The sequence below is a fragment of the Protopterus annectens genome, chromosome 3.part1 (genome assembly GCF_019279795.1).
Source record: "Protopterus annectens isolate FY-2018-M chromosome 3.part1, PAN1.0, whole genome shotgun sequence".
In the NCBI taxonomy this organism is placed as follows: Eukaryota; Metazoa; Chordata; order Ceratodontiformes; family Protopteridae; genus Protopterus; species Protopterus annectens.
In genome coordinates, this window is record NC_056732.1 from 53,139,389 (window position 1) to 53,155,010 (window position 15,622).

The 15,622-nt window shown below is 32.6% G+C and overlaps 1 protein-coding gene across 5 annotated transcripts in view; it reads left to right on the forward strand.

The window, feature by feature from the left end:
- The window catches only part of PPP4R1 (protein phosphatase 4 regulatory subunit 1), a 1,686,542-nt gene extending 1,671,193 nt beyond the window's left edge, over nucleotides 1-15,349 (forward strand). For all 5 annotated transcript variants that reach the window (XM_044066551.1, XM_044066553.1, XM_044066554.1 and 2 more), the window contains one exon: nucleotides 14,291-15,349. In XM_044066551.1, the coding sequence (XP_043922486.1) occupies nucleotides 14,291-14,454 (164 nt within the window). In that variant the 3' untranslated portion in view covers nucleotides 14,455-15,349. The remainder of the gene's footprint in view (nucleotides 1-14,290) is intronic.
- The last annotated feature ends 273 nt before the right edge of the window (nucleotides 15,350-15,622 follow it).

The following is a 15,622-nucleotide window of genomic DNA, read 5'->3' on the forward strand; positions in this document are numbered from 1 at the left end:
GAATAAAATGCTTGAGGTGTTACATGCCGACACCTATTTAAAATTAAAAATTTCCTTAAATGAATTCAGTGGTGCCTGTCAGAGGATTAGGTCTTTAATCAATGACCTTTTTATAGGCAATCGTATTGACATGGGAACCGTGAATTATCTTAACATCTTGACCCCCCCCCTTACACCAGTAATATTTGAGCTTCCCAAGATCCACAAAGACTTGCAAAATCCACCATTCCGACCCATAGTGGATGGTAGGAACTGTATAACATATGGATGTGCTAAGCTTGTGGATCAGAAACTTAAGAAATTCCTGGATAGTGAATTCCAAATTTGTAGGGATTCATGGGATTTCTTAAAATCTTTAAACAGTTTAAACTTTCAGGGCAATTACAACTTCCTGACCATTGATGTCAAGGATCTTTATACAGTGATTCCTCACGACATTGGCATCAGTTGGGTCAGAGAGTTTCTCTGAGAGTTTCTCTCCTTAAAAGGGGACCCTTTCATCCAAAGTAGATCTTGTAGAATATTTGTTGGAAATTGTGCTACATAACAACATGCTGATTTTTAATGGTGAATAATTTTTGCAACAAACTGGTGTTGCTATGGGCTCCCCCTGTGGGGGTAGTTTTCCTAATTGTGTAATGGCGTACTGGGAGGGGGAATTCTTATTTAAGAATCCCTTGTATACAGACAAAGCTTTCTAGATTTTTGGATGACATATTCATCATTTTTCGGGGTGACTTAGGTGATGCGGAAAACTTTGTCAATACTATTTCTGGATTTACATCATTCCTTAAATTTACATTTGAATTTAGGGTTGACACTATCTCCTACCTGGATCTTGAATTATCAAAGGATCTAATAAATGGAAGATATACAGCTAAGATCTTCAGAAAACCCACATACTTGGGGGGCGTGGCCAAGGATGAACACAGGATAGCAGCAGATTTCTTCAGCTCCACCAATTTCATTACATTGACAGGAATTAATTACTTAAAAAATTAATTCTTGAAGTAATTTTCTTTCTAAATATGTTTGTTTTATATAGTTCTTGAACTATATCTAAAAAAGAAAGGAAATCTTAATAATATTCCTGTCAGAAATTACTTTGGAAATTTTCCTGTCAGTTTATCAGTCTGAAATGAGTTCCAGTAAGACAAATTCTCAAGACTCCAGCATCAAGAAAGAACTTCAGTCTCTGATAATTATAGTCCAGCAACTTACTGCTAAGATGGATAAAATGGATACTAAAATAGACACTTTCATAGAAAAAACTACAAAACAAATAGACTTGTTACATATGGACCTGCAACAACAGAAGATCCAGATGACAGGCATAGAAGAAGCTGTGAATGACATGGAAAATAAAATACAAGAAGAGGGAATCAACATTGAGTTTCTGCTGAAACAAAATACACATTTACAAACAAAGCTGGATGACCTGGAAAATAGATCTAGGCTCAATAACATTAGGATTTTTGGACTGCCAGAAAATATTGAAGGTAACAATATTACTTCTTTTTAACAACATGGCTCCTAAAACTTTAGATTTACCAGAAGCATTCTCTTTTGGTATCGAAAGAGCACATAGATCTATAGCTAATACTAACTCTAACAAAAACTATCCTAGATCAGTTATAGTTAGATTTCTATCATCTTTGGTTCTTAAATCTGCTTGGGCTAAAGCTCCTGTTAAGTTTAATGAGACAACTGTGCATTTTGACAATGACTATTCTTCCATGGTAATTGCTAAAAGAAAAGTTTTTCTGCCACTAATAAGGGAGCTTAAAAAAGCACAGTTTAAAACATACCTTCTGTTTCCTGCCAAGCTTAAAATCTTCCTTCCTGATGGTCCTAAGGTCTTCGATGATTTAGACTCTGCTTTACTGTTTGTCAAAGAAAAAGGATTTTGGATAAAATAGAAGAAATGAAATGGGCTAGTTCTTCATTAAAGAGATTGGCAACTGAAGCTTCCTGGAAGACTTCAGAGAAGAAGAAGAGACTAAAAAACAAATGATTTGTTATATGTTTTTTCTCTCTCATCATTTTAGTTCATTATTAATCTTTTGAATGTAGTTCCTGCATTTCCAGAAAGCCACAAATATTTTGGAAAAGATTTAATCAAAGTTATTCTCTATGTGCAAAGAAATGTTTTGTTTCATAACCAGTCAAAATGCCTGAGGATTTAATGGCAGGCTGTGACTCGATTTGTTTCTCTTTCTGAAAAAAGTAAGGTTAGTAATTTGATACATTTTTTATCTTTACCTTTTTTTCCTTCTTTATTATTTTCTTTGTTTAAACAATGACATTCTATTTAGATTATGTAGTGGGTAAAGGGTGGGGAGGGCAGGAGAGAACAGTAATGAAAATATCATTAATAGAATAATAACATATTTATTTCTTGTAAAAGTTTATAAGTTCTTCAAATGCTATTTCTAATTATACTTTCTTGATTATACTGCTTATGCTTGTTTGTAAATAATCTGTCATGCTTTAACTAATAATAATCAGAACTAAATAAGAGTAAATAATATGTTTTATTTTTAACTCTATTAATATAAACAGTAAGTAACATTCCATTGTATATACTTCTTACAGCTTTCTCTTACATTTTTATTTCTGCCTCACCCTTTTATTTTCTACTCTCTTTTCTTTTCTTTATTAATATATAGAAATGCTTTTGACTGTGTGGGCACAGTGAATAATAGGATTTGTATGAAAACTGAGTTGGGAGAAGAATGCTGAGTTTTATTGCTTGTTGGTAATTTTGAGTTTAATTTCACTTGCATAGAGGCTGTGATGATCTGTGGAATACATTGTGGAGGTTCTGTCATGTTTAGATGCATTTACACTGCTAAATGAATGTTTGTCACTAGTTTTTAATAAGTTTCCCGCCAAAATGTTAAGAGAGAGAATCTGGGATGTGGGCTGTCTCATGCACAGTGTCTGAGTTACCTCAGAATCTTCAAATGACAGAATTCTCACAGAGAAACTGAAAGCAGTTAGTATAAACATTGACAAGGTTATCACACTGACACACCACAGATTCAGGAAAAATACTCTGTTCATAAAATATGTCAGTTATAATGAGTTTAAATGATGTAGTTTCTTGTAGTAAGTAAATGTCTTATTTTAGAAGGCATAAAAATGAAACATTTATTTAAATGTTTTGGAAAATCTACTTAGCAGCTGCATAATAATCTGTGTTAAAAATTTGTGTCCCAAACATATACTTTACTATAACTCATTTAATTCATCTGATTGACAAACATAAATAATCTTATAACTCTATTCTGGAAGAAATGTCATGTGATATATTTTAAAGCAGTAGGTTAGCATGATTGTAAAATCTGGTTACTAATATGTGTTTGTTGTGCATTATTTTGTATAAAGCAGACAGATTTATTCTAGGAACAGCAAATAGGATACTGCTTTACAAAGACACAACTCAGTGAGATCAGATATATATATATATATATATATATATATATATATATATGTGTGTGTGTGTGTGTGTGTGTGTGTGTGTGTGTGTGTATGTGTATGTATATGTGTGTGTGTGTGTGTGTGTGTGTGTGTGTGATGGCTTTTTTTTTTTTTAGGTAATAACAGGTGTTTCTGAGAATCTGCATAACTATGCAATATGATTTATAATAATTTTATGAATACAATATTTAACTCTATTGACAATAATGAGTTTAAGTAAATGCTCATATACAAACAATTCAAGATTTTTGGAAGCTGTTGATAGAATTCACATGACAGAAAATAGATGCATCTTAATGCATGTAATGTCTGAATCATATTAGCCAAAGTTTTTGATTTAAATGAATGTTAGAACATAATTTTCTCTCCTCTTGATTTCTAACATTAAGATTATTTGAATGCTATTAGAATACAAGTGTTATATATTACATAGATCTATATAATAGTATGAACAGTTTTAAAAAAAAAAAAAAAAAAAAAAGTTTATTTTAGTTTATATGATGCTGTTTTACCAAATGTGTAGTTTTGTCTTGATAGATAATTGAATTGAAAACTGTTAACCTCAGTTAAATATAACTAGTATTAAATTGATAAGGTGGTAGCTGAGGTACTGCTGCTTAGGGTAGGGGTTAACTTGAGTAGCAAATACTACTCTAAGTTGGAGTTTTAACTCCAGGCGGGATGCAAGGTTTAATCCTTACATTATTTTCACTTGTTCATTGTTATATGTATATAGTTTTGACATCCACAATATATTTTGTACACTCATTGTCACTACAAACAAAATTGAATCCTATACAAAATCCCATAAGAGATTTAATAAATACAGCTATATTTAAAGGTACACCTAAAAGAGGAGATGTAACATTATTTATCTTGTTATTTGTTATTTCGATCATAAGATTCTTGAGTTTTAAAAATACCAAATGACATCTTTAAAAGGAATTTCTTTAAACATTAATGGATTGAATAATCCATGTAAAAGGGCAAGCCTAATAAGATACATTAATCTACACAAGGCCAATCTAGTCTTCCTGCAAGAAACCCATCTCTTGAAAAAGATATTGATAAACTAGCCACTAATAAGTATACAGTATTGGTTAGTTCAGAGCACACTCAGAAAAAAGAGGAGTGGCTATTTTATGGAATAAAAGTATGCCCATTCCTAAAACCATTAAGTCTTATCAGGATGACAAAGGAATGTTTTGTATGGTTACAATACAAATTAATGGGAAGACTTACACTTTAATTAATGTATATTGGATACCTGGAATTGGTATTAATACAGTGAAACATCATATTGATAAGATCATATCATTCTCTATAGGGATATTATTTTAGCTGGTGATTTTAATTGTATACTACATGAAAGTGATACTACCACTATAAAGAAAAGAAGAATTACATCTAATGCAAAACATTTAAATGATTTTGCTAATTCTTATCATTTGAATGATATTAATAATCAGATAGAGTCAAAATCATTACCATACACCTTTTTTTCTAACAGATACAAAACTTATTCAAAAATAGATAGGGTCTTTATTTCTAACCAGATGATAACAGATTTAATTAATTCCAAAATCATTTCATGTCCTATATCTGATCATAACTCAATTGTTTTGAATTCATGATAAAAATACTCATAATGTTCAGATCAAAAGGATACCAGCATACTTAACTCAGCTAAAAGACTATAAAGAATATATACTTTCAGAAGTACAACATTTTCTAGACATAAATAATACTCCTGAAGTCTCCATTGTCTATGTTTGGGATGCCTTAAAATCATATCTATATGGACAAAGTATCAGATGGTATAATAATAAAAGGAAATCTTGGGATAAGGAATTGTTAGATATTCAAAGTAAACTAGACTCTTATAAACATAATAATAAAGAAAATATTATGGACAAGAAAGTTATTGAAGAAATAAACAAACTAAATGAGAAATACAAAGAAATTTTAACTCATAAAGTTAAAATAACTTTAGAGAATACAAGTTTTGTCTTATTCAATAAGCCCCAAATACTTACATAGACTTAAAAATAAAACAAAAAGATTGAATAAACAAAACCATATCAAAGAAATCTTTTCTCTAAGGAAAAAGAAGAATGTTTCTAGTATACCAGAAATACTGGATGAATTTAGAAATCACTTTCACAAGATTAACCATAACAACATTAACATGGAACCTAAAGATAAAATAAAGGAGTTTATAACCACAAACATGAATAAAAAGCTTAATAAACAACAGATTAAACTATTGGACAAGAGTATTTCATATACAGAAGTTATTACACAAATAAATAAGCTTAAATCAAACAAAGCACCGGGTAATGATGGTATTATACCAGAGATATATAAAATCCTTTCTAAAACTACATATTCATTAATACATAAGGTTTTTATTCTGGCCCAAACTGAGTTAATAACCCCCATCTTGGCAATATACATTTATTTCACCAATTTTAAAACCTAATAAAGATCCAACTAGATGTTCTTCATATCGACCCATCTCATTACTTAATGTTGATTATAAAATGTTTATGAGTATTTTTGCTGATAGATTGAAGACAATTATCCCCGCATTATAGACATAGATCAGACGGGCTTCATTGTAAATAGAAATACTTTTGATAATATAAGAAGAACTTTAACATTAATTGATTTTGCAAATAGGAAAAGAAAGATTTAACACTTATTAGTCTTGATATAGGTTCAGCATTTGATTCAGTAAGTTGGGACTATCTGTTTACCTTAATGAAATGCACAAATTTCTCTGATGCATTTGTAAATTTAATTGAGCATTTATACAAAGGAACGCTGGCTTATATTAAGGTAGGAACATATGTTTCACAAAAATACCCATTCTTAAAGGTACAAAGCAAGGATGTCCACTTTCTCCACTATTATTCACTTTAGTAATGGAGCCTTGGGCTAATTTGATTAGAAACAGTACTGACATAGAGGGTTTTGAAATAGAAGAAAATACAACATCAAAATTCAACTTTTGCAGATGATGTTCTAATTACATCAGCAGGATCTAATTCTTCTATGCAGTCTTTATTTGATAAAATGATGAATTTTAAAAGTATTTCTGGTTTAATATTCAATGAAGAAAAACTAAAATACTACCTATATATACACGAAAAAATACTCTCATTAGTGATTTTACTAAATATGTACCCAACTCAGGTCAGATAACTTATTTAGGTATAATACTATCTAAAGATATTAAATCTATTATATATAATAACTATAATACCTGTTTTCTTAATATACAAAATCTTTTAATACCTGGAATAATATGTTTTTACTATGGAGGAGAGACTTACAATTATTAAAATGATAATATTCCCCAAGATTTTATACTTAATACAATCAATAATACTTTCACCTACAAAAATAACTATCAAGAAACTGAATACACTAATGTTAAATTTCTTATGGGCACCTAATAGACCTAGGATTGCATTAAAGAAACATACTAATAGCTGGTCTCAAGGGGTATTTCTTTTCCAGACTTTAATTTATATATTATCTCTTCTATTATAAAAGTTATTACTTTATTAATAGATCGGTCATATGTCTAAAATGGAAAGATTATTGGGAGCTAATTAGTATGCACTTCATGAAAATCTCCTTAACACATAAAAATATGATTATAAATAACTCCATGTTGTGGTTGCTAAAGGAATTTTGTACTTCACCTATTACACCTAAACATATGGTCTGTTACCCATTAAATATTATTATTAGTTATCGTAACTTTATATTCATGCACCCTAAGTATAGGGAATGGAATTTTATTGTATTCCTATAATTTATACTCAGGGTATGCTTATGTCATCTACTTCTGAAGGAGCTCATTTAGCTATAGATAATAATCTAAAGTACTGGTATCAGCTGATATCTGATAATAAAGTTAAAATCTAGATTACTTAAAACAAGAATTTGATCTAAGAGAAACTTGCTGGTTAGAGGTTCAGATCCTTAGACAACATCTCATTGATAGAATAGATCTAATGTCTATAACAGTTAAAGAATCTATTCCAAAACTGATTGATTACTTGATAATAAATTTACAGCATAAAGTTTCTGATAAAGGTAAACTTTCATATATATATAAAATTATCAGACAAGAAACTTTTACAATGTAGATTCATACTGGAATTATTTCACCTCTATTAATGGGGACCCACCAACTCAACAAGATAAACAATATATATTGGAATCTGCTTATAGAACTACATCTTCCATTGTCTGGAGACTTTATACATGGAAATTTTTACATAGATCTTTTATACACCTTTGATGATGAATAAAATTAATAATAAAGATAATCTATGTAAGAGATGCAATGTAGAAATTAATGCTGACTGGGCTCATATGTTTTATGACTGTATGAAGTTGAAAGAATACTGGAAGTCAATTAATGAATTTTGCAGGCTCTTTTACAGATAATTTCATTATTTCTAAGTCTCTTATATTATTCAACACACCTGTACCTCAATGTGTTAAAAGATTAAGCTTCCCTTGTTATGGTCTATCCTAGCAGTGGCTAGGAAAATAATAACTAGAAATTGGATTTCAGATACACCTCCTTCGCTCAATGAATTTAAAAATGTTATGAATATAATGTGTCATATGGAAATAAGCACAATTAGAATGAGAACAACTAGAAAAACATCACATTTTATTGTATGGGATAATTTACAAAATTTGTTAAAAAAATTCTAATTTCAATAGCACAGTATTTTAGTTTAATTAATTGATTTGATTGTAGTGGATGTCTTTGTAAATACTTTAGTTGTTTTGTTGAATATTATAATAATACCTATTTTTAATTATTTGTATAAAATTGTTATGATATTTCTCTTATATGTTAAAACAATAAACTTGTTTTGAAAAAAAAAAAAGAAAACCCACATACTTCAATACACTATTACACTTTAATAGCTCCCACCCGTTTCACCAGAAAAAAGCAGTAGTAAAAGGTTGACTTGTACGGGCTGCTAGGATGACCACACTAGACTCTGAATTCATGCTTGAATGTGAGACTCAAAATATGTTTTTGAAGAGATGCTACCCTCTAACACTAATAGATGTCATTATAAATGAAGTCTATGAAAAAAGAGTTAGTGGTTGGTTCTTGCCCTTACTGAATAAAACTAGGGAAGTAACAATGGAATCCCCGCTGAATGAGTTTGCAGTTAATGGTCAGGTTGATGTTATTGTTGGGGAACCAAATAGAAGCATGGTAAATGAGGTTGGTAATAACCATACCTTTAAATGTATTACCACTTTCTCCATGGATGCTGGGTCTGTACGAGACATCCTATTGAAAAACTGGAGGATCTTGTTGGATGATCCTTTCATCCAACAAAAATGAGTGCTAGCCCTGGGCTGATTTTTAAAAGTGGGAATAACCTAAAGAATATGTTTGAAAATAAGAGTAGGGCATACCCATTAAAAGTGGGAATGACAAAATGTGGCAGGTGCAATTTCTGTAAATTTATGATGGTTGCCAATTCCTTTACTCTTAATAATGTAACATACCAGATTAGAGGTAAATACAGTTGTGAAAGTTGTGTTATTGTGTACATTGCCTTATGCCAATGTTGCCCAGGGTTCTATATTGGGAAAACAGAGGCACTTTAAACAGAGTATAAGAACACCAATATAATATTGGGAAAGCTAACACTATGAATGCTTTGGCTAAACATGTCTCTGATAACCCTGGGCAATTTTTCAACTGCTTAGTAATTGACAGTGTCAGCAAGAATATCAGAGGAGGTCCTTGGCCCCTCCGTTTAGCTCAAAGTTAATGCTTTTGCCAGTCCTGACCTTAATGACCAGTGTTCTTTGAAATGTATTTTACATTTAAAAGCTTTAGAAAGATAACTTTAATACTTATAAATAATTTTTAAGTCTAATTTTTGTGTTTAGTGCATGTATTTGTAATTTTAAAATATGTATGATAGGTTGTGAAACTTAATTTTACCTATTATAATAGTAATGTATATGAAATGTTAATGGGGAGAATATGTCTTTAAATTGCTATTAGGGGAAGTAATGTCATTTTGTTTGAATTATTTATACTGGCTTTTCATGGTTTGTAACTGCCTGATGAAGTTTTTTCATTTGGTTTGGACGAAAGCGCTTACCTTGATTGTATAAACCTGTCTTGATTCTTCGTTGATTTTTCGTGGATAAAATGTGGATGTACCTTTGAACCTTGCCTTGAGTCTTTTTTGAACATTTCCTCTGTGTCTTGTAGGTGTTTTGCAGAGGCAGCTGATAGCCCCATGTATCCAGCAGTCTTCATAAACAGAGGTGGAAGTGATCTTGTCTGCCAAAAAGCAGAATGTCTTTCTTGAAGAAACATCATGGTTTGAGCATCAGTTTTATAGAAGCTTTTCTTTAAGAGCAAGCATTCAGTTACACCCACAGATCTGCCAGACTCTTCTGTTATCTGCTAGGACATACCTCTCGAATGAATTGCTTAAGAATTCTGGGCAGATCCAGAAATAATGTGGGGGAGGTCAAAAGCCTAAAATAAGGGACAGTTTTTAAGTATTACTTAATTCACTTAAAAGTTTATAGAAAAAAATTTATTATCAGCATGCATTTTCTGAACAGTAACAGTATGAAACTGTAATGTCAGGCATTATTGGCTGTAATCCTCAGTGATGTGACAGAAAATCAGAAATTTTACCAGACACCCCACAGCAAAAATGAGCCAAAGTCAGGGACATTCTGCAAACTCCGGGGCAGTTGAGAGGCTGTGTATTGGTGATCACCTGTCTTCGGTGGTGCTGTGTTACAGCAGCATCTACCTGAGTTTACTTTTTTTTTTTTTTTTTTGTGGAGTGTGGGTTTTTTTTTTCCTGTGCTGTTGTTATGCACCATTAGCACCCCTTATGTTTCTGGGGTGTCTTCCAGACAGTTAAGAGTTTTCTGTTTGGACTTGGTTATTTTGGTCTTTAGCTATTTTACTGTATAATTTGTCAAGCTAGGTGTTGCAGCATGGGGCCCAGTTGCACATGCTCACACACATGCTACCCTGGCTACAGTACAGAATGGTACGTTACTTCATCACTTGTGTTTTTGTCTTGATCTTGTGCCTCTCATTAGCCTGTTCCAGCCTGTGTTAGGAGTCAGTTGTATGGCTGATCAGACAGCATTACCCCACCCCTCTCCCACTCCCAGCTGACAAGCTGGTATCCACTATTTATTCCTGCCTTCCTTTGTTGGCTCTTCTAGTGCCTGGGTTGGCTGGGTTGCTTAGTCAGTCTAGGGTTGTTTGTATGTTTGTGGCATAGAGGAATAAAGTTGTGACTGTGACCCAGATAATCTCATTTCAATTAGCAGCTCAAGTGTGGGGGGGGGGTAGACCCAGGGAAGGGTGTTCATGCCAGCCACCAGTGGTGAGGTTAAGGCCTAACTGGAAGTGATGTGCTGCATCAGTACGAATGATGGCTTCCCCATAAACTCTTGGACTGATTGAGGGAGCAGCGGTAGTGAGGCATTTGGTGAGTTTTAAGGCTGCAAGGGGGCAGTAATAATGGCTTTTTCTTACAAGTCCTTAGGCTGCCATTTAGGATGGTCAGTGGTGGAGGAAGTGGTGAGTTATTTGGTAGCCATTAGGGTGTAAGGAAGACAGATGGTCTGTGGGTGTCCAAGGTAACACAACCTTATCTGCCTGGATGTAGCCCCCTCCAGTCAGCTGTTGCCTGAGTGAGTAAACACATTGTTACTGATAGGGAATGAAGGCTGATGGTTGACTGGTTTGGAGGCGAAAAAAAAACAGGTTGTTTCCCTTACATTGTGGGATTTGGCATCCTGTGCCACAAAGCTGACCTGCTTAAACTTTCTCTTTTTATCTGCAGGCCTTTTTGTAATCCTGGTTTGTTCCTAGGACCAGGTCATAAGTGTCTGTCAAAAGTGCACATTGTGTTTTTAAAAATGGCTGCCATTTCATATAATGTACCTTTAGGGAAAATACAGTTGAAATCATTCTGAGACATTACATTTTTGTGTAAGCTATGATTCTTCTTTCTGTTGCGTAATGTTTAGCACTTTAATTTAAATCATGTCACATAGCAATGAAGCTAGTCAGGTTAACATTACAGTTTTATCTGTGACCGTGTTATTCTACAAGAGCTGCTCAGTGTTTGTATATTTCAGTCCAGTCATGCTGCAAGTCTTATTCTGTGTTATTCATAGCTCATTTCAGAGATGTAGCCTTGTAAGAGATGAGACGGAGGGAGCACAGTTAATCCGTAAGGGGAGTTTTCAGGAGGCTTATTAGACTGTGTACTGTTGCATCATTTTTCCTCTTCAGGTATTCACCAGTTGCTATTCCTCCTTCAATTCCATCCATTTCAAACGTTTTCACCATTCGTTGTTGCCCAAGTATTATTAAGAGCATGGGTGAAACAAGGCTACCTATGTTCATGTAGGCACAGAGTTGTGATATTAATGTGGCAACACCAGAATTTCAGAACTTTTCATTTTTTCTGTATCACTGATGTGGGTTTAGTTCAAAGGTGTGGACTTGTGAAAAAAAAAAAAAAAAAACACTGTAGAACACTGGTCTTATGGTGGTAGGTACAAGACAAGTTTGCTTGTAAGTGCACTTTGGTTTGTATATGCTGTCTGCTGTTGTAGGTGCCTTTTATGATTACCTTCGCTACAGTGTCAGGAAGTCATGGTAAATAAAACAATGTAAGAAACTTCTCTGTGTGGAAGATTTTCAGTCCATATATTTCTAGTTAATCACTGTATATTAATCAGATCAGACAATAGTAGTAGAAGTAGCAACGAACTTGTCAAGTCAAACCGTTATCGAAAGTAATCCAGGCAAGGCAGGCAGTCTGTTTCCAGACGAAAATCCTTTATTAAGTACACAGACAAGCGATCCAAGTAAAACAAAAATAGAGTAATAATTTCCTCACAAAGCTTTAAATATATATATATATATATATATATATATATATATATATATATATATATATACTTTTATCAGGCATGGAGTGGTTTATTGTGCTATAAAACAAAGTGTTATTGGTACACATGTTAAATTCACATCCCTTCCCCCATCAGTGTGACATTCGAGCTGGTCCTGTCCTACCTAGTAGCTGTCATAATAATATATAGCCCTAATGTACTTTAATGGTACATCTTATTTAACCAAATTATTAAGTAGATTATTAAGTCTGTGATTTTATACAAGGCATGGCTGGAAATATATCAACCTTAGTTCATTTTGTGATCAAAAATTATATATAAATATATACGTATACATTTTGCATGTAAAAATCAGTTTCTATTTTCATAACAAAGATCGCTTTCGTCCTTCTAGACTTCTTCAGGTCTGTGTACACGAACCCTAAAAACCTATATAATTGTATATTTAGTTAGCATCGTTATTACCATCATTTTGAATAAAGTGGAAAAAAGAGAACCAGAAAAAAATAAAAATAAAAAAATATATGTATGATGGAAACAAAATATACACTTAAATTTCAAATGATTTAAAATGGTATTTAAAACTAATTTGTAGAAAAAAAATAAAATACAATTAGTCATGTAAACAATGTGGCAATTTTCTAAGTTCCAGTGCACTTTTAATTGAACAGTAGTAGTTTAGTCCAGGCTTTCTTAGAAAATTGCCAGATTGTTTACATGACTAATTGTATTTTATTTTATTTTATTTTTTCTACAAATTAGTTTTAAATACCATTTTAAATCATTTGAAATGGAAGTGTATATTTTGTTTCCATCATCATACATATATTTTTTTTATTTTTATTTTTTTCTGGTTCTCTTTTTTCCACTTTATTCAAAATGATGGTAATAACAATACTAATTATACAATTATATAGGTTTTTAGGGTTCTTGTACACAGACCTGAAGAAGTCTAGAAGGACAAAAGCGATCTTTGTTAACAAAAGGTTATGAAAATAGAAACTGATTTTTACATGCAAAATGTATATGTATATATTTATATATAATTTTTGATCGCAAAATGAACTAAGGTTGATATATTTCCAGCCATGTAGTATATTGCCTTGTATAAAATCACAGACTTAATAATCTACTTAATAATTTGGTTAAATAAGATGTACCATTAAAGTACATTAGGGCTATATATTATTATGACAGCTACTAGGTAGGGCAGGACCAGCTCGAATGTCACACTGATGGGGGAAGGGATGCGAATTTAACATGTGTACAAATAACACTTTGTTTTACAGCACAATAAGCCACTCCCATGCCTGATAAAAAGTATATATATATATTTGCTTGTGAGGAAATTATTACTCTATTTTTTGTTTTACTTGGATCGCTTGTCTGTGTACTTAAAGGATTTTCGACTGGAAACAGACTGCCTGCCTTGCTTGGATTACTTTCAAATACTTAGTAATGCTGTAGAATTGTATATTTTCTATTATTACTTTTCGACTTGACGAATTTACATTCGCTACTTCTACTGCTATTGTCTGATCTGATTAATATACAGTGATTAACTAGAAATATATGGACTGAAAATCTTCCACACAGAGAAGTTTCTTACACTGTTTTGTTTTTAGACCCACTACACTTTAGTGGGTTGTTTTGAGATTTCGGGGATACCATGGAGATTACTTGTTTTTTGAAGTCGTGGTAAATCAAACCAGTAGAGCAATTTTCCTTAGTCTTGTTTAAGCAGAGTACACAAATTAAAAATTAAAGGTTGTCTGGCTTTGTTTATCAGAACTGAATATTAGAAACTGATATTGTTTTTTAATCCTTCCAGAATACTTCCTAAATTCTTCAAATTCTGACCAGGAAGCTGTAGAGCAGACCATAATGGCACTCCAGATGGACCATGACAGTGATGTGAAATATTTTGCCAGCGTTCATCCTTCTAATACCAAAATTGCTGATGACGCCATGAGCACAACCTCTTCCACATATTAAAATCAGGACCGCTGTCAGTTTGCACAGACCTTCCTTTCCACAAGTGCTCTGATAATTAACAACCTCATTTTGTGGTGTAGGGAATTCAGGCCAAGGATCTATAGGCTGAGTTCAGTGAAGATGGATTTTGTTGGCAACAGATAAACTGAATTAACAGAACGAAGATGTAAATGTAAAAAACTTGAAAACAAAACAGTGATTTTCTTTTTTGTTTTGCCACCAAAGCCTTAACTTCTGTCTTCCTGAACTAAACAACACTTGAAAGAATGCAGTTGCCTTTTTATCTTCGAGGTCTTTCCTACTTTGGAAATCAACACTTCCTCTTTAAAGCTAAACTGTTTGGTTGAAGTTTGTTCTCTTCAGTTTCTAGTATGAGGAATGTCAACAAGGCAGTACTGTACGGAGATGTGAATGGCTTGCCATTCCAGCTTGTGAATTATAAATGCCTGCTTTTCCATAGTTAGAAAAATTTTAGAAGCTATCGTGCTGCAGTGCGACACATCCTGCAGAGTTTTTGGGTTGTACAGTTCTGATATTTTTGACTGAGGGAAAGATTTTTTCTAAAGGGCTTAATTCTAACACTACATTTGAATTTGTTTTTAATGTTCTAGTTGCAGCATATTGCTGTACCCCCAATCTCAGAATGTTTTTGTGTCCTAATGCTTTTCATGCTGGTCATGACCATGGAATGGGTTGGTTGGGGGGGGGTCTGCTTTGTAGCATCCACACACAGTGTTTCATTATTTTAATGGTCATGATTAGCAGTATTCTGTACTGTGTTTGTGTATAAACTGTGTACATCTTTAATGACACTGGGGCATGCAGCCATCTGTAATCATATTTACTCTTTTTAATACAAATTCTCAACTTATCCAAATAAACTTTATTAATAAAATTAATGACTTCAGTTACATTAAATATTTACTTGTTTAACATTATATAAAGCTTTTAACTTGTGCATATTTCCATTTCTGTCAACATACTTTTAGCTTATTGTTAGGGAATGGGGGGAATTGCCTGTTAAAGGAGAACTGCACCCACAGACTCAAAAAACATGTTTATTTCATCATGGTGTGGTGTTTCCTACATTTTAACACCACTCTGGGACTATTTTAGAGCTTTTTAGATATTTTTAAATGCAATTTCTGACTATGACCACATGGGGTCT